At 39.4% G+C, this 20,094-nt stretch overlaps 1 protein-coding gene across 1 annotated transcript in view; it reads right to left on the bottom strand.

Moving 5' to 3' along the window:
• LOC122155919 (pinopsin-like) overlaps positions 1-20,094 on the bottom strand; it is a 73,344-nt gene that overhangs the window by 50,330 nt on the left and 2,920 nt on the right. The window contains exon 2 of the mRNA XM_042810280.1: positions 975-1,300. Coding sequence (XP_042666214.1) covers positions 975-1,300 — 326 coding nt within the window. The remainder of the gene's footprint in view (positions 1-974; positions 1,301-20,094) is intronic.

The raw sequence follows: 20,094 nt of genomic DNA, 5'->3' as shown, positions 1-20,094 counted from the left end.
ACGAGTACTAAAATGTGCTTCATGAAAGGGATTTTACTGACTGGCTCAGCACTCAACCAGGAAGATTTCCCATTTGGGCCTTAAGTGTTCTGAAAGTTTTGACAAATCATGGAAAAGGCATGACCTTAATTTCTTATGACTAATCAAAAGTGAATTACATCCAATTTGATTCTGTATGAGAGACTCTGTTCAGGGATTTACTGCCCTTCTTTTTTCCCTGTTTAAAACCTTTAGTTAATTTATCTGAACATTTTAGAGAACTACCTTTTAGAGAACACCTTATACACTCATTCCTTTCTCATTATTCATCAGCAAACCATTTCATTACCATCCCAAGAGTATTAAAACCTCACAACACTACATCTCTTGGCAAGGTCTTTTTGAACATTCATTTTGGAATATCTGCATGTACCTAAAAGCAGTTAGAGGAGTGTCGTTTGTAGTAATAGTAACAGTGGTAATAGCAGCTGTAGTAGGAGAATTATTTAAGGAAATTTTTACATGCAGCGTAGAACAACAAGGACAAAGTTGGCCCCTGGGATAACTCTGCAAAGTGCAGTAGAATTTAATTAGTGAAGAATTTGGAGTCCACAGACCAAGAAGCAGACATTATTAAAATGTCATGATTCAAAAATAGGAAGAAATGTTTACACAGATGTCTTACAGACAGATGTATGCTGACTTTATAAGTGCAACCTTTACCTTGATATATTGATTTTGGTAGGACACAGTATTTCCAAACCACAAAGTCCGAATCTTTATGGATGCTGTCTGATGGTTCTGTTTGCAGCTTCAGGACTTCAGGAGGATCTTGCTGAAGACTCCCTTGCCCTGTCCTTCGGATTTGTGTGGACTTTTATACTTAGTTTTGCTTTGTTGTTTTGCTGTCCATCATCTACTACTTCCAAATCAATAAAGGAAAAATTAAACATATTTCTCAACGCAGTTTCCACTATCAGCATAGAGCAGCTTACCTGTTTGACAGCATAAAAGAGCCGACCATAGCAGTACATCATGACCATTACAGGGATGACCAAGCAGAATATGAAGAGACAAATGACATAGGACGTGGACTCAGCTGACTCAGAGGACCAGCGCACCGAACAGCTGGTGCCTGCACCTTCTATCCCATAACTGCTCCATCCAAGCAGAGGTGGCACAGTCCAGAGCAAGGAATAAACCCAGGAACCGCCAACTGCCAGCAACGCCTTGCGATAGTCATCGCTGCGCTTGTTACACAGCGTGAGGGTGCTGTAGCGTTCGTAGGACAGGACAGCCAGGGAGATCAGGGACACAATGCCTGCAATGAATTAATTTAGGCAATTACTTTAATTGTTTTACATGGTAGCCACTTTAAGCCCAAAGAAATAAGACTATAAGGCTATAATTTTCCTGATTATAGCATTATTTGAAGCAGAAGTGAGAACTATTCTTATGTTTAAATCCTCCCTGATCATCAAAAAAGAGTTTGCTTAACTTGTATTTAGCTTAAAATTTAAGGTCTTCATGCTTATAGGCTACTCCTTTTACAGGGGAATTTACAAAGAATTACATGCTTTGGTATTAATCAAGGAAATACATTTTCTGCGTGAACTGAAAAAATTGTTGAAAGATTCCCTTGCTAAGATATATTCTGTTTGTAACCTCCATGAGCATTTTCAAATATTGCATTTTTTTATACATAGAAAAAGCTTCATATTCAAAATTGGGAGCCCAAAAAAGAAAGCAGCTTTTTGACACTCTGCTCCAACATCTAGACATATCTTTAGTTCTGACCACACATATAAGGCAAAATCAGACAACTCTCAGCATGAGTCTGATATGGAGAGATGTAACTTTCTTTACATATAAACCACATAATCAGTCAAAAATTGAATTAGGTTAACAATGAGCCTAGGAGACCACCACCAAAAAAAAAAAAAAAAAAAAAAGTTGATCTTCAGGGGAATTCACAGCTGTAATTCACGTTTCTGTTCAATATTTTCCTCTCTGGAAGCATTCAAGGCCAGGCTGGATGGGGCTTTGAGCAACCTGGTCTAGAAGGAGGTGTCCCTGCCTGTAGCAGGGGGTTGGAACTAGATACTTGAAAGATCCCTTCTAACCCAAACCATTCTATATTTCTATGAGTCTGCGTTTTGCCAATTTAACTATCAGCCTCTCCTAGAGCTCCTTTCCATGTTTGTGATGGAGATGAGTCAGACACTCACCTGGGGGTGGTAGTAGTAGTCTGTCCTGTACCTGAGCGAACCACCACCCACACATACACATGCAGGATATTTCCCACAGACAAAACATTTCTCTTTCTCCCACAGTTCCATCACTCATTTCCTTGTTAGCTGGCTGCAGGTGCAGCTATTTCTGCCATCCTAACAACAATTCACAGATACTTTGTGCAGAGCTGAGTATGGCAAAGGACCCAGTGGGAATGCTTGCTTCTGGGATAGGAGAACTTATCACTCAAGGGAAGAGTGTAGTTAACAAAATACGCAAGTATTTTGCGGGGGCTCCTTGACTCATGAGAAACCATGATGAGACATGGCAAGACAAGACATGCCACACGTCTATTGGGCACAGATAACCATAGTTAAGGGTGATTGGTAGCACTGTGATATAAGGGACAACTGTAAGAAGAGTGTGTTGCTTGTAATAAATGCCATTTTTATGACACCGATGTGGTGAGCGGCAAAGTGTGTGATTTGGTCGTGGCTGTCTGCGCACTTTACAATGGGACATTAATCAGAGGTTGCCGAAGCAAAGGCAACAGAAGAGAAGAGGAAAATGCAAAAGAGCACAAGGATAAGACAACTTTGGTTGTAGAAAATATCTTTTTTGTTATTATTATATGAACATACTAATTTATTTCCCTTATGGGAAATCAAAGCTACAAAGTAGATATGTTTACAGCTGCAAGAGGACACAGCTTCACTGAATTCGTTTGAATTACACTGTTCAAGAGCCTAGCTTTAAACTTATTTTAAGGCCAGACTACCTGTTTCTGAGGCAATGGAAAGATATTCTGATTGTTTCTTATCTAATCTGATTTTCTACATGATATATTACTGCACCATTCTTGAAGGCCCTTGGCCATAACTTCTGCATTAAACACATACCTCAAGATGTAAATAAAAAATGAATAGCAGGCTGTGAATTACAGACTCAAGAACAAAGGATCTTCTGCAATATTTTGCTCCTGGTCCACATGTATTTATCTTCACTTTCTTAGCATTGCCTCTTTCCATGCTTTTATCTGCTTGACTAAAGAGCATCTTGCTATCAGAAACATTTATCTCACATAGATACCCAGGGTACCTAAGGCAAAAATCCAGATTTTATAGTTGAAACTTCAATCTCAGTAAAGTGATATGGATCTAGTTGTGCATTTCAGATTAGACCATCGTGGACTAAGAGAAAGCAGTCTAGGCTAACAGAAATTCTCTCCTCCCAGCTGCGTGCTCTACAGATACGTTATATTACTCCTGTGCTACTTCTGATGGTAAATGAGGGCGCAATACTCCCATTTTGATGAGGTGGCAGATGAGATGTGCTTTCGTTGGTAACAGCCTACAGCCTTGAGGGCACAGTGTTGCTTAGAAGGTCTGAATCAGCTGTTCAAATTTCCCTGACTCAGGACCTTGCTACCTGAATATAACAACTGGCCATGCATGCAGTATTGGTCTCTTTGAGAACAGATCAGTGCTCAGTCATTAAATTAGGACCACAGCAATGTCAGTCAAAACTAAATTAAGCATTTACAATCAGACTGAAAACACAAAACACTTCATACCATTTCCTTTACGTAAGTGCAAATAGTTTTTCTTCTCTACACAGGTGAAGATTGGAGACTCTTAACTACACCTCTTGGCAGGAGCTATTTCATCTTTACTCACCTTTTATTACCGAGTTCCACTGACATGACACACATTACATTTTTTTTTTCTGGAGGATAGGAACTCTGATATATAGAGTTCCAAGCCATAACAGTTCAAAACAAAACAAAACAACAACAACAAAAAAAATAAAATTAAAAAAAAAAATAAAAATCAATATTTTTATTTCTCTTTTTGTTGCAGTAAGGCCTGTGTTATACCTGGATTTTCAATAACGCTGCAATTAACACCACTCTGCACTGATCTCTGATGCTTCCCAAAAAAGACAACATTGAATAACAGCAATATAAGAACCACATCAAGAAATAACCTTTCTCCAAGACCGTATTTGGCTATGAACCCGAATAACTGGGTAATTGATTGAACGACAGGCAGGCCTCCTCTGTTGGACTGAAATAACATAATTTCCTAAGACAGACAATGCCAGGTTTTGTGATCAAATTGCAGTTTGAGACAGAAGGAAAGTGAGGAAGAGGAACCAGATGTGCTTTCACTGAGCAGCAGACATGTTCTCTGTTCCCTCAGTGAGCAGGAATCTGCTGGTGGTGCAAGAACATCAAAGCACCACATGCCTAAAACAAACCTACTGATCCAGCTGCCATCCTGGAAGGGTTGCTGGGCTGACCCTTGCATGCATTTTTTCCTTCACCCTGAAAGATCGTGATGCTATAAGAGCATATTTCAGCATTCTCTTCAGATGTCACTCATTGTTCACTGGACTGTGAAAAGATCTTGTAATCCAGAGTGGATAAAGTGGAACAAAGCTTTTTACTTTTCGTTCTGCCTCCTATCTTTGCATATCAGAGTTTCCTTAATGTCATAGGCACTGAACTGTTGCGGCCTTTGCCTGAAACCCTGCCATTATCTGCTATTCTATTTTACAATGTGTCTGCTGCATTCATAGGAATTAATGAGAATACTGGCTTTAAAAACGAAAACAACAAAAAAATTAAATATTTTAGAATTACGGTTTAATAAAACCTCCATAATCTTAATAATAAGAAAAGAAACTAAAAATAAAATAAAATAAAAATCAAGTTATAAAAAGAGGAAAGTAATCATAATTTAAAGCTAACTGCAGTGCTTTATCCCCACGCTCCATTCTTAATTTACAGGGATATTTATGACTCTACTATGCTACTCTGCATATATTAATTTCAGATGAGTAATGTTTTCTAAAATTACAACAATATTAAGTTCTGGAATTGCACATCTAAATAGAGTTTGCCTCCAACAAATATTTAGGGCCCTGAGCTGGTGCCTAGCCAGATAACTCTGCAGGAGTTAACTACAATGAGGGATGTAATTTGCTCCCTCAACATTCCATGCATACACAGGAACCAAGTGAGGTTCTTTATAAACAGAACTGAAAGATGACATAATAATAAAAAACAAACAAAACAAAAAAAACAAAAAAAAAAAAAACAAAAAAAACCACCAGAAATTGCATTACAGGACCAAATTATTATTTAAAAATTAGCCACAGAAATGAATGACTTTGAGATGAGCTGGGTATGAGGCATGAAGCTTTTCTACACAGCAATTAGTTTGCAAGAAACTAAATTAAAGTCATAAACCAAGACACGCATTCATTTATAGGAATACCATCTGAGACATTATCCATTATTTACTTTTACTTAAAGATCCATGCATTTATTCCTAGAAGCACAGCAAGAGTATGGCACCAGGTGAAGGACACAGCAAATTACTACACTCTGTTCCTGTGGGTCTCAGCCAAAAGCATTACATTTTCATATTAGTTGTTTGCTATTTTACACTGCTCGCTATGATGTAGTAATTGGAAACAGCATGCAGGCTGCCAATGATCCATAGATTACAAAAAACTGAGAATCCCAGAGATTCTCATATTGGGTGAGCATTTTGACGACTGCCTCTGTGTACATTTTTCCTCCTGAAGCTTCTCAAGGTCATCATGGTTAGGTTTCTGGAGCAATACAGTTGGACGATAGAACACATAGTCTGTATTGTACTCTGGTTATGAATGGCCATTGGCAATGTAAGGAAGTGTCAGCTAAGCTTAAGCAAACTGAGCTTGTAGAAAAGCAAACGAACCTTCTTCTGCAAGATATTAATGGATCAAAAAGAGATGCCATCTCTTACAAAAGGCAAAGAAAATTTTACTACACCAAACTGTGCAAATTGATTCCACACTCTCACACTCATTCTCTTATATTTCACTCACTCACACAAACCCACAAGCACACAACTCTGTGTTCAAGAGATCAGTCTCCTTTGTGCAGCAAGAACAAGGGACTATATATTTATTAAACCTCCTACAGATTCACAAATTGCTTTTGAAATAAAGATTTTGTACAACTTTGGAGTCCACTGTCCTCATGAAGTGGTCCATGCTTGGGTTCATTGCACCCTGCCTATATCCCCCCTATGTTTCAGTCAAGGCTGTTGCTTCTTGTTTGTATTTCTTTGCTTGGAAAATGTGCCTGCCAAGAATATACTCACCTGCATAAGTACCATCCTCTTCACAGTAAGACAACAGGGAAACAATTGACAGGCATGCTATACTATGCCATGCCATGCTCCTCTCAGTAGAGTTCAGGGTCCCCCACAACAAGCAGTCATGGTGTGATCTTTGCAGCATGCGCTGGCTTTAGGCTTGGAGATACAGATGCAAGAGCAGTGCAAGGCAGGGTGCCAGCAGCCTACCTGCACTTGCTGCTGACCCAAGGAGTGATGGAGCCAGCCAAACACCTACAGATGCACATGAGGCTACCCATCAGAGTCAGCCAGAAAAGACAAGGAGGAATTCAAGGGGATATTAAGTGCCAGGGTTCCCATGTACCACAGTCCTTTTCTCTAGTCTCTCAGGTAGTACCTGATAAATCTGCTGCTTCAGTAGCTGGAGAATATGATAAAAATACTGCTGCAAAATGAGATGGAGAAAAGCAAGATCTAAAAGGAAGGAGAGGCTTTTGTGACTAAACATACCCCAAGGAATACCAAGGAATCCCATGCTGGGGTACTAATCTGCTGGTGCTTCTGGCTGACCTCCTTCATCAGACTTGCCCAGGAACACAGAAGTAAAAGGACAAACAATACACAGAACACACAACATCACAGAACAAACAGTAAATAACCCCTTCCAGATAAGGCAGGTCTCTTACCACCTCGATTTTTAGGATTTAATTCCAAGTTGTGCTTCCAAATGGTATTACATAAATATATTACTGTGTTAAACAAAATGAGTTTTATCTGTGAGTCCATGTTGTTTTCAAGGGAAACAACATTCCTGAATGTGAAAGAGAGCATTTCTATTAGCCTCTCTATAGAAATAAAATACACCTCAGATGAAAATGAAACATAAAAAATTTAAGCAACTTAAAATAAAAGATATGACATTTCCAACATATTTACACTTCTGTATCTCCTTAGAAGCCTTTCTGATAAAATATCCTGAGGGACTTTTCACAAAATGTAATTTATATGTCTCTTAAACTTACAGGAGGCTTGGGAACAGCGAGGGGAAAAAAGCAGCAAGCTCCCCTTCTAATGGTAGCTTAATCTTCAGGTGAAATTATCAGCTCTTGGCCAAAGTACCTTACCTAATACTGGCTATGGAACTGGAGGCTTTATGAGAGTGCGCATGGAGCAAGCTTCTCTGTCAGCTGTGTCTCCATCTTTGATGTACCAGTTACGTTAATAATAATAACAAGCAAAACAACTGGGTTCTTCTTACGTTAAAGATCACAGCATTTCTTCCACTAAAATACAGTCATTTCCACTACAGCAGTCAGAGTCGTCAGAGACTTTCTTACAGATGCAGAATAAAGATTTTATAATGACAAAAGCAGAAAATTTCCAAAGCTAACCCTCTGGGCAGAAGCAGGGGGAGCATTTGTTGACCTGATAACTGGCCTCCCCACACCAAAGATGCTTTCTTTAGAAAAAATATTTCACTCTGCTTTCCAGCTCTGAGTCTTATAACAGCCCCTTCACTCCCATAGTCAAGACAGGGAAAAATATACCCATCTCATATACCATTTTCAGGGAGGTTTTCCAGATTTTATTTTCTTCTCCTGTGCGATGCCAGAGCTGTCACAAGTATTAATGAGAGAGCTGATCAGTCTGCCAGATCTTCAATATGCATTAGAGAATGAAACACTCTTAATTCAACTAACAGCCTGCTATCATGTTCCACAGCTGCTAGGGATAGTGGGAAAGTAGCAGTGAAGAAGAAAATCTGAGCAACAAGCAAGAGATCATGAATGTGGACTTTCACAACATTTTTTTAATGAAGGTAGGCTGTTTTCTTTTTGTTGCTGTTGTTTATTTCGTGTGTTGTTTTGTTTTTTGTTTTGTTTTGTGAGAAGCACAAATGAGTATTTAGAAAGGAGGCCATTGGGTATGGAGGTTGGAAGATACACGTGGCTCCTGTTTCTTGCTCTCTGAATGTTGGTATTTTACTATTTCTCTTCCCTCCAAAAGGGAAAAGAGAGATGTATTTTATGGGCCAAACTCTATCTACTGACAGATTTTGGTAGAAGATCCCAAACATTTCCAGAGCTAAAAAGGAAACCCTGGTGAACCTAGAGCACTTTTCAGAGTTAAAATGAATAGACTCAAGGCCTTGGTGGATAAGTAACAGTACTAGCCTGAGTTTGAAATTTTCAGCCCACCATATACACTTCAGTGAATTGAGAAATCACAATAAGTCAGCAAAATTACAGTGATAAATTCAGTGCTGGTATAAATAACACGAGCTGCAGCTGAGCGTATAGATGCCTCAGTAACTCATGGAAGCAGCTGAGAAAGGAACATGCATCTAAAACATGATCAGCTGTATTTGGATATTCCTATTAAACATATCAATAATAAAACAGAGTAAATACAAATACTCTTGCATTTCACAGAATCACAGGATTGTAGAGGTTGGAAGGGGCCTCCAGAGATCACTAAGTGATGTTGATTCTAGTTGAATGCTTAGAAGTTTACTCATCACTTCCTTTTGACATATAAGTCATTAAAAGCACTTCTGCTGATTTGAAATCGAGAAAATATTTACCACAATAATTTGCTGCACATTAGCAGCTACAACCAGTTTTTAAATGCCAGCATTCTAGGCTTACATTACAAAGGCTACTTCAAATACCAACGATTCACTGAGATTATAAGTAAACAAACCAAGAGTTGTTTATTCAATGCTTGTAATTCTTTTTCTTTTGCCTGTATGACTTGCAGTCACAAGTCCATTAAGAGTAGGCAATCTTTCCCTTTCCTGAAGAGTACTTTCTGTTTAGCTCTAATGGAGGTAACAGTTTAACTCTGATGGCACTTGAATGTAATCACTAAGAAATCACTGCTGCATCTAAGCCTGCTGGGACAAACCTGACAGCAAACATTATGGGTCCTGTTCAGTAAATCTTTCCTGCTCTCTTCTCAGCAAGCATTTCCCTGTTTCTTCCTTTGTATGAAATGCCTTCCTTTTTGTCTTCAGTGATATCTTCAGTACAGATACTAGGCATTAGTTTTAATAGTGAAGAATTAGCTTTTTTTTCTTTCCCTGTCACTGAATTTTTAAATGTGTATGTGTTGTGCATTAAGAGTGATCTTAATTCTGGGTTGTATCTTGTGATTTATGCTTTTGTGCTATGTTATTAATACACCTGCCTATCAACCAACCAACACATTATTCCAAATGGCATAAATATAGCAAAGAATTCCCTTTTGCATCTCAGTGATACTTGCTGTATAAAAGCAAGAAAACAAACAAAAATACGAACTTAAATTTATCTTTCCATACATTTTTTTAAATTATTATTCAGGGCTCCTTTGCATTCTGGAAAGCAGTGTGAGCACTTGCAAATTCAGCTTCCTAAGCAGGATGCCTCCATATCAGTGTACTTATTCAGTGGCTTTTGTGAGTCAGAGTAAGAAGCTAAGCCAGCGCTAGATGGAGCTCCTATACAGCAGCATCTCAAGAGAAGTCTAGGGGATTTGTGCACATGAGAGTAACAGGGATGATTGCACAGTGCTGGTGCATCAGAGAGATGCTTGCAAGATGCTCAGGTACGAGGCAGCAACTCCACATCCATGCCTGTGCTGCCCTGCAGGACCTCCATCTCTTGCCAGGAGTGCTTCTTTGCTTTCCAAACAGGGAGAGCACCTTGGCACCTTCCTTCATGCTCAGCATCTGCACAGAGGTAACACAAAGCACAGCCTCAGGGCTTGTCACGCCATGGAGACACAGCACCATGTCAGCAAAGAGGTGAAATTACAGCGTTTGATTATAGCAGACAGGAAGTCAAGTTTCCACCAAACCATGACCTGCTAGTCATGCTAAGAGACTGGTTTTTCACTGGGGTTGATTTATTTTTTATAATAACCAGCTATGACTGCCAATAACCAGTCATACATCTGCTAGTTTGAATACAATGTCAAAATATGTAGACTAGCCTCCACACTGCCCTTGGGATTTTCTTCAGCAGTTCCACTACCCAACAACATCATGTGTTACAGAGGTAAGAAGAAAGATGGTAGAAGGCTACTCTAACCCATGTCCCTTCTGATTTTGCCACCAGAAAGATGAGCAGTGAGAACAAGGGATATCTCCAGTCCTTAAAGCTCAAAAGGAAGTTAGAAGAGGAAATCTTTTGCTGTGTTCACTATGAAGAGATTTACAGCAGATTTCATCCAGTCAGCGAGTCTAATCTGCAACACTGGATAGATTAGTAGAAATTACTCTAGAGCATATAATAGTAGACATATAGAGAGATATGACATATTGGTACAAGTCAGCATGGCTATCATGGAGGGACACCATGACTAAAGAATTCATTAGTGGTCCTTGACAGTGTCATTCAGATAAGGTTGATCTACTTGATAAAGCCTACCTGGAATTCCATAAAGCTTTGACTAGACCAAAGGCTCTTAAGGATAGCAAGCCATCTTGCAATAATGGAGATCCTCACATGGATAAATGATCAATTAGAAGCAAGAAGTAAAGAACAGGAGAAAACAGTTTTCTCAGTGGAAAATTTTGGCCATTAAAGTCCCTTATGGATCTATGCCAGACACAATGTTATTCATCATATTAATAAATGATCTGGAAAAGATAGTGAAGAGTGAAGTTTTCTGACCATGCTATGCTGAATAACTCAAAATCAGCAAAGCTGACTGTGAAGTACTGCAGAACAATCTCATGAAACTAAGTCACTGAGCAGATGAAATGCTGTATTGATATAAACTGTCATATGTGAAGAAAAACAGTCCTAGCTTTAAATATGGTGTGATTGTATCTGACTGACTTACTGCTATGGAAATAGAGTTATGACAGACAATTTTATGAAAATCATTTCTGCTAAACACCAATGCTCATCAGCACTTAGAAAAGTAAACATCGGGGATTATTAGAAATTGGGAAAAAAAGAGAAAATAGTAGAGACTATCAAAAGGTGGATGGGAGTTGATTATTTAGTGCTTCTCATAATACAAGAATTGGATTTCCAAATGAAATAATCAGATTGCAGAGTCAGAATAAACAAGCAGGAGAAGGTACTTTATTTTGCACAGTATACAGCTGGTATGTGGAACTCTCTGACATGGTATACTGTGAACACCAAAACTTTGTAGAGTTTCAGAGAGGACTCAGTTTGGAAAATAAATCCAGGAAGGACTATGCTCAACAGTACTACTTCAGGCATGGAGTCATTACATCACAAATCACAGGCTGCTGTCACTGCATACTGTAATAATACCATCAAATATTTAACATTACTGTGACTTTAAGTTTAGCATTTTAGCTTTGCCGTGCAACATTTTTGAATGGCAAATGCTTAGAATGCATGAGCGTACTGTGCAAGGCACAACTCGTATTTAGTTATTAAAATGATAAGAAGAAACAATTGCAGAATAATAAGAGATTACTACCTGCATGAATCTACCGTTAGTATTTCTTTCCCAAAGGTCTGAGTGTCCCCAGCTGCAGATAAGATACTAACACTTAGAAAGCTCCTATTGTTCTCATCCTCAAATTCCTTGTTAAACACCCCTTGATGCACTGACTAATAGAGAAAAACTGCTATATGGAGCAACCAGATGGTAGTATGTCTACTTTCTGCTCTTATCACAAAGAATATTAAGCCATGGCTTTGTCTTCCCTTATAACCTGCTTTCTACTCACTAGAAAAAAGCTTATTTAAATCCCTACTGGTGTATTTATTTGGCAGCCTTTCATCCTATTCCTCTCATACAGTCTTTGCTTCTGACAAGGATTTTAAGCAGAAATATGCAATTAGTTTTACAAAATGCATTCAGTAAAGGAATCCTCAACATCCACACACAGCCATTGCTGTGCACTCCCCTTTTACAGCCACCCACTCTTTCTCTAAAAAGCCAGCAGATCAAAAACGTCGCAAAATTTGATAGTGTTGATAAAATCATGCCCCTGTTACAAAGATTGGCATGGAGGAGAGTTGCTTTGTGCACAATATCCACAGTGCACATGCATGCGTTGTGCAGATACTCCTTGCTGCCTTTAAGAGGCAGACTTTGCAACCTGCCACTCCTGCCATACTATTCTGGACCATGGCATTTTTCTAATGACATCCTGCTGAATGCAGACCCAGGCACTTGGGGATCAGCCGAAGGACAGTGACCAGGGCAAGGTGTGCGAGGAGCAGCTGAGGCCCCTCGTTGTGCTCAGTGCAGAGCAGAGGAGCTGAGGGGAGGCCTGATGGCGGCTGCAGCTCCTCACAGGGAGTGGAGGGGCAGCGCTGAGCTCTGCTCTGTGTAACAGCGACAGGGCCTGAGGGAATGGCATGGAGGAGCTGTCAGGGGAGCTGGGGGTTAAGGATATGAAAATAATTCATCTGAAAGAGGGTTTCAATCTGTTGAGGCATTTGAAGCCTGCATGATTGATCCTTTCTTCCCTTGGAAAGTTATCTATAGTTTCTGCACTGGATTGCATTAGTGGAACCAATAGAAACAAAACAAAACAAAACAAAATAATAGAAAATGATAGAACAAAACATACAATGGAAAAAAAAAGTAGAAAATTAACATATGGTGAACATCTGCCTCTGACAAAACACTACGCAGTGTATGTAAAGATTAACAGCTTACCCCAGTGAGACGTTAGTCTTTTGCATTTTGGCTGCTATGCTTTCGTTTGTAACAGCGAAAGCTTATATGCAGCCATAGGATGGCACTTCCAACATACTGGTGGCTGTCTGTGAAATGGTTTAAAGAAACCACAAATGGGAGAAATAATACAACTTCGCCATTTTTAGGAAGAATCTTTGCATGAAGCTGCCCATAGCAATTGATGCTGAGGCTGATAACTGGGTCAACGCTCCCACATCTGCCTGCCCTGATCCATGTGGAGATCACCATGTCGTGAGGAGAGAGGAAGGTAACCAAGTCCCAGATCACTCAGGGGTCAGGGCAGAGGGATAGTTGGCAGTCTGGAGAAAAGGAGGCCAAGAGTTGACCTCACTGCTCTGCAGTGTCTTGAGGAGGGAAAAAGAGGGAAGTGCTGAACTCTGCTCCTGGGAATCAATGGTAGAATGGGAACGAAGCATAAAGCTGCACCAGGGGACAGTCAGCCTGGGCACTGGGAAACATCTGTTTACTGTGAGGTTGTGCAAAACACTAGAACAGGCTTCCTACAGAGGTGACTGGCCTCAATAATATGTTGTAATTTTTGGTTAGCTGTGACATGATAAGGCAGTTGGACTCAAAGTCCCTTGCAACTGAACTACTTCCATCCTATTTTCATTCTGTTCTGTTCTATGCTAATTCTAATTCTAATTCTAATTCTAATTCTAATTCTAATTCTAGTTCTACTGTTATGCTATGCTATGCTGTGTTATGCTATGCTGAAAATAATGGCGGGATGTCAGGGGAAGGGAGCAGCTAGTTGGAGTGGTACTCCTGTGTGTTTGCTGCCTACAAATCTCAAATGTTCACCTTCCCTGTCTCAGTTATGGAAAAAAAAAAACAACAATAATAGCAGTCAGAGGTCATTTTCACTTAGTACTCTGGAGAAACAACATAACAAAACAAAACAAAAATCCACAAACCCATAGACCTTCCAGCAATAGGGGTGTTAGGGCTATTGGATAATTTAAGTAGTGATTCATTTTTAGCTGTGAAATCATCAGGAGCCTGTGAATCAATAGAGGTTGCAGCTTATTAACTTATTAGACATTTATTGAATCTCTGGTTTCAGAAATGTTTCTAAGCTAATGTTGATCCCTAGAAAAACACAAATCTAAACAGAGCAGCTCCAGCTTTGAAAGAAACTTGTTTTTCCATATCAGCACAATCTTTTTGTGAACTACTGGAAATGATTTCCTCATCTTAATAACTATTCTTTATTAGAAAAGTGGCAGACACACTAACAGATAATAAAAACCTTGGTGGTTACTTCAAATAAAGCGTATTGGCCACTGATGAGAAAAAAGCAGAAAAAATGAAATTGGTAGTTATTAGCCATTACTGTGGCATTATTCGGAACAATGCCAACAGTCATGTATCTCCTTTATCACTGAAAAGCCAGTAGGTTTTCATTTGCTTATTAGACTGGAAGATGTAGCATTCTGCTTAAATGCTTCCTAAAAGAAATGGACATTGAAAATAAATGTCATCAGTTAAGAAAACACCACTAGCTATATATCTTGGTTTTAAATAGTCAGAGATAGTATCCATTCTCTGGTAGACTGCAGGGACTACAAGGGAAGTTCAAGATTTGTTTTTTTTTTAAATTATAGAATTCTGTTCAGATGGGGTAGCGCACAGGTCTTAAGAATTACCAGAGATTATTAAGCACATAATTAAATAGGATATGATTGAATAGCCTTTCACAAGCAAAGTCCAGTGCTCTCCAATGTACTTTTTCTGAGTGAATACTGCTTATTTACTGGGCTGTAGTTTAATTCATTTTACCCACGGAGGGGGCAGGAAACCAGGTACATTTTAATAGTATATTTCTTCACACAGATGTGACCTGACTACAGACACAGTTGTTTTCTATTTTCTCCTACAGTGATAGAAAAGTAGTATAAGACACAGCATTACCTATGTTAATGCTGTGACCTAGAATTAAGGAACAGAGTCTGCAAATACACATGATTAAACCCAACTCTGACAGAAATGCTCTTTCATCATCTCAAACACAGCTTGCAGCCCTGACCTTTTATACTCATTCATCACCAGAATAATTTTGCAAGGAAATTTGATGTGGTTCTTCTTTAAGCTCCTTCCATATCTGTATGTAAAGTGATTTTATTTTGCATCCTTCTTTGCAAGAAGTCCTTAACATTCTTCAATACATGGCTACAATGTAGAGCTAGGTACCAGAACCAAATACACGCATTGAATCACAGGCATGACTGCTTGATAAGGTAGCCTTGAACACAGGCAGAAAATTGTATTTACTTGCACACACACAAAAACAGACTTGTTGAACATTTCTTCCAGAACAGAATTTGGCATCAGGAGGACAGCTGATAATTATACTTTTAAAAAGTTCCAAGGAAATTATTGATCTCTTTGCAGAATTCTGCTATTCCACTCCTCCTTCCAGGGACACACACACAAGTATGCTGTACAGCTTTCACTCCTGATATCACTGCATGGCTTTTGTTGTCTATCTTTTGGTCAGGCATTAGGGGAATAGACTCTAGATTATCACACAACAAAACACAGCAGCTGAAAATATTGGCAATGGCAGCCGAGACTCATGATGACTCAACCTACATGTGCCTGCTGATGCACGGTGAAGGGCAGGCAGGGATCAGTGACCTGTTCAGAGTATGCTCTAGCTCCTGTTAGAGCCACATGCTTCCATTTCCTCTGTGCTGAAAGCTAGGAGCCTGGTGGAGAAGGGGAAACAGACCACTGGAGTTGAGTTGGGGCTGAGCTGAGTCTGCCTAGTCCAAAGGAGGGAGAAGCAACCATGCCTGATAATACTTTCTCTGTACTGTAAGATTCCTTCTTTAACTGGCTTTCTAACGTTTTTGCTTGAGCTGAATCCCTGTTTGTTTCAGTAGCACATGAAAACACAATGATCATGCTCTCCCAATTATCTATAAGCAGAGCAGACAGCATTTTCCCTAACAATGAATGTGTGGTCAAGTTCTGAAAGGAGGTGGGCACTACTTCAGGGAAACCTCATAAATGTTTTCCAAATATTCACTTTTGGGCAGTTATTCCAAGTGATTTCAGTAGGGATGGTGTATGATGCCTGGAGGATCTAGAAATAAATTAAGAGGTAAACACAACATCCAGGAAAAGGGCACGACACTGAAGTGAAGAGGAAACTATAAGAAAAAGTAAGAAAATGACATAGAAGCCAAAAGGAGCAATAAGCACCCAGGTTGTGAGGGCTGTGTCATGGCTGCAGAGGGTACAGAGCACATATTCACCTCACCATCCTCGGCTCTTTTCAGAACTAGTGGAAACAGAGTCACTTCTATGACACAGCTCACATCATCCTAAAGAGAAGTTTGCAAGTACATCCGATGATTTGCACGTTGGCAGAGCAAATTCGTTTTTCTATTGATTATGAAAGAAGCCTGAGGGATTGGAAAATGTCTGGTTTTAGTGAGAGGATTTCCATCTGTTCAGCATGTCATGTTTCCATGTAAATATGGGTTTCAGAAGCGCATTTAATAACGTCCTGAATAAGTAATTTTGAGCTTCCATTTACTGTACTGTCTAACAGATATGAGGTGCTTAAAGTTACATAGAAAAAAATAAGAAAACCAACAACCACCAGTTGTAACACTATAATAAGATCAGTAAAATCCTCCAAGTAATGACACTGCTTTTCCTTTTCTAGCACTGTGAGCACAACTTTTGATGTTTTCCAATTAGCTAGAGAACCTTTTCCTTGCTCCTTCCTTTGAAACAGTAAAATATCTCCGATATCAAACAAATCACACAAAAATGTCATTGTTAGTGATGCACCTCAAAACTTTCCAGCCACAGAATCCAATGCTGAATTTTCTGGACTGGAGAAATCTTCATTTTTAACACAACTTATCATAGAATCATAGAATCATAGAATCATAGAATCATAGAATCATAGAATCATAGAATCACTCAGGTTGGAAAAGACCTTAAAGATCATGGAATCCAACCACAACCTAGCCATACTACCCTAACTCTAACAAACCTCTGCTAAATCATGTCCCTGAGCACCACATCCAAATGGTTTTTAAACACATTCAGGGATGGTGACTCAACCACCTCCCTGGGGAGCCAATTCCAGTGCTTAACAGCCCTTTCTGTAAAGAAATTTTTCCTGCTATTCAAGCTAAACTTACCCTGGTGCAACTTAAGGCCATTTCCCCTCGTCCTGTCACCTGTCACCAGTAAGAAGAGACCAGCCCCGCTCTCTCTGTAAGCACCTTTCAAATACTGGAAGAGAGCAATAAGATCTCCCCTCGGTCTCCTCTTCTCCAGACTGAAAACCCCCTGTTCCTTCAGTCTCCCCTCATAGGGCATATTCTCCAAGCCCTTCACAAACCTTCACAAACTCTTCACAAGCCTTGTTTTCACAAAGCCTCCTTCTTTGGACCTGCTCCACCACCTCAATGTCCTTTCTGTACTGAGGTGCCCAAAACTGAACACAGTACTCGAGGTGGAGCCCCATCAGTTCCAGGTACAGGGCAGGATTACTTCATTTAGTCTATTTAATGCTTTGTCCTGATACAGCATAAAGTAGAAATTCTGAAAATGAACTCCAAAAGTCATCCATACCCTAACTGTGCCTATGCTACGTCTTTGGGAAGTCTACAGTGGTGCAAATATATTGGGAAAAGATTAAATTTCCTTCAAAGCTTTCATCTGTCTAGAAATGTGAAGTGTTTAACAAGAAACTGGAGGCAATATGTGTGAGATGGTCAAAGCTGCATGACAATATGCATGTAGATACACGTTCTCTGTGGGAGTGTTTTACTAAATAATGCATTTTTCCTAAATTAAATTTTAGTGCTGAATCATGACATAATATATTTAACAATTTGTTTTTCAGGCTGCTTACAAAGTTTACTCCAAGTTCACTCGGGAACATGTTCCTGTCCCTGTGTCCCTTTCCATGTTCGCTTGAACGTATGGCCACGAACCTACCAAAGTGTGTCTAAGTGATGGGTAACAAGGACAAATTCAAAAAATCCATCCATTTCCCCAACTCTGTGATGTGCAGTTTCCACTGCAGTGACCCACTTGACAGAGCTGCAAACACACACAAGCACAAGAGAAAAATAATTTATGACAGGAACAGTCCCTGCTTTCCCTCCTCTAGTTCCATTCCTTTTGCTCCACCAAATAAAATCCCAACAGCTCTCTTGCTGCTGCAGCAAGCCTCGTAATATTTACTGTTCTCCTTAAAATCCACATTAAATGCTTATTGATCAGCATCTGCACTGCCCATTAGTTTCTAAACCACCTACCTTCAGAGAATGGTTTGAAAGCAGAGGTGTGGAAATCAGCAAGCAACTACGCTTTGTCCATATTTTTTCCATTGTGCCCATGGCAACTCCCCTAGTTCTGGTTCTTGATTCATGATTTTTAAGTGCCCAGGGTAAGCAATGAATTACCCACTAAAGACTAATTCCACAGCAGCTCAATTCCACAGTGAGCAATGTCAATTGCACTGTGGATTTTGCAAGGAAGAGGATCAGATCTGCTTTGTGGATCACCCCTCAGGGAAACATTTATGTGATTTAAAAAGATAAGGCATTTCAAAGAAAATGAGTGAGCTATGGCCACATATTTGCATTTCAAACAAACCTCATCCTCCTACTTTCTCTGGCTCAAGTTTTCCCCAGGCTAGAGACCTGTCAGGTAAAGCCTTTACTCCCAATTTAATTTTACACAGGAAGAAGGTGGCTTGCATAGCACCACAAAACAAAGCGTGAAAGAACAAAATAACCACTTAAAATCCAGACCTTCTCTGGTAGATTTAAAAGGTGAATTACATTATTATTATTATTATTATTATTTTACAGTTTGAAGTTGTTTTTTGTTTGTTTTATACATCATCAAATAATTGCCATGAGGCTTAGTTTCCCACTGTTCAGTACGGGAGAGCACAATTCTACTGAAGCTTATAGACTTACTATAATATCATACTAAATTCTGGTTCTATAAAGAAATTTGTCTTAGCAGGACAGACTTTTATCCCTTGAGAAAAAAAAAAAAAAATTAAAAGGGGAAAAAAAAGACTAAATAATAATTTTAAAGGGTTTATTCCTACAAAACTTGATCATAGAATGGCCTGGATTGAAAAGGAGCACAATGATCATCTGGTTCCAACCCCCTGCTATGTGCAGGGTCACCAACCACCAGACCAGGCTGCCCAGAGCCACATCCAGCCTGGCCTTGAATGCCTCCAGGGATGGGGCATCCACAGCATCCTTGTGCAACCTGTTCCAGTGTGTCACCACCCTTTGTGTGAAAAAATTCCTCCTAACATCTAACCTAAACCTCCCCTGTCTCAGTTTCAGACCATTCTCCCTTGTCCTATCACTATCCACCCTTGTAAACAGCCGTTCTCCCTCCTGTTTATACACTCCCTTCAAAAATATGAAGGGCACAATAAGATCTCTACAGAGCCTTCTCTTCTCTGAAATGTTTAACTTTAATTCTTCTTTCCTACAACATGACTCTCTTTATGGATCCTGACCATTAGGGCCACTCCTTTGAGCTCTGACAGTCCAAAACAAGGCAGAAGGCACAACAGAGAGTATGGTAATTTTCAGTTAATGAAAAGCATACAACTTTTTAGAAGCATAGTTAAAGGATTGCAAATAACTGTTAAAAATACAAATACATGGTCTCCTTCTTAGTCACATATAATGTGCTCACACGTGTTCCTTTTACAGTGCAGTCTTTTATATTGTAGCCATTATTTTCTATTATTTATAGTTGTTGCAATTATGTTTATAAATCTAATCCACTTTGTCACTCACAACATATCCATAGTGATCAAGACTGTGGTCTGAACTGGACTACATTGGTGTCAGAAACTCATCTTGCTGACAAATATGTATTTCCTTATCTTCTGTGATTACATCAGGTTACAATAGAGAATATACCACCCTCTCCTTCTCTCAAGTACCTGAATCACTGCTAAGTTTTACGGAAGACAAGGAAAAGAATGAATAAGATGTTGCTTTTGTTTATTTCCCTTTACCATTAATATCTGAAAATCTCAGAATGG

This window comes from Centrocercus urophasianus, unplaced genomic scaffold, assembly GCF_019232065.1.
Source record: "Centrocercus urophasianus isolate 14NV4802_14NV808 unplaced genomic scaffold, USGS_Curo_1.0 seq_12, whole genome shotgun sequence".
In the NCBI taxonomy this organism is placed as follows: Eukaryota; Metazoa; Chordata; class Aves; order Galliformes; family Phasianidae; genus Centrocercus; species Centrocercus urophasianus.
Note: the sequence above shows the minus strand (reverse complement) of the source record. Positions and strands in the feature narration are given on the sequence as shown.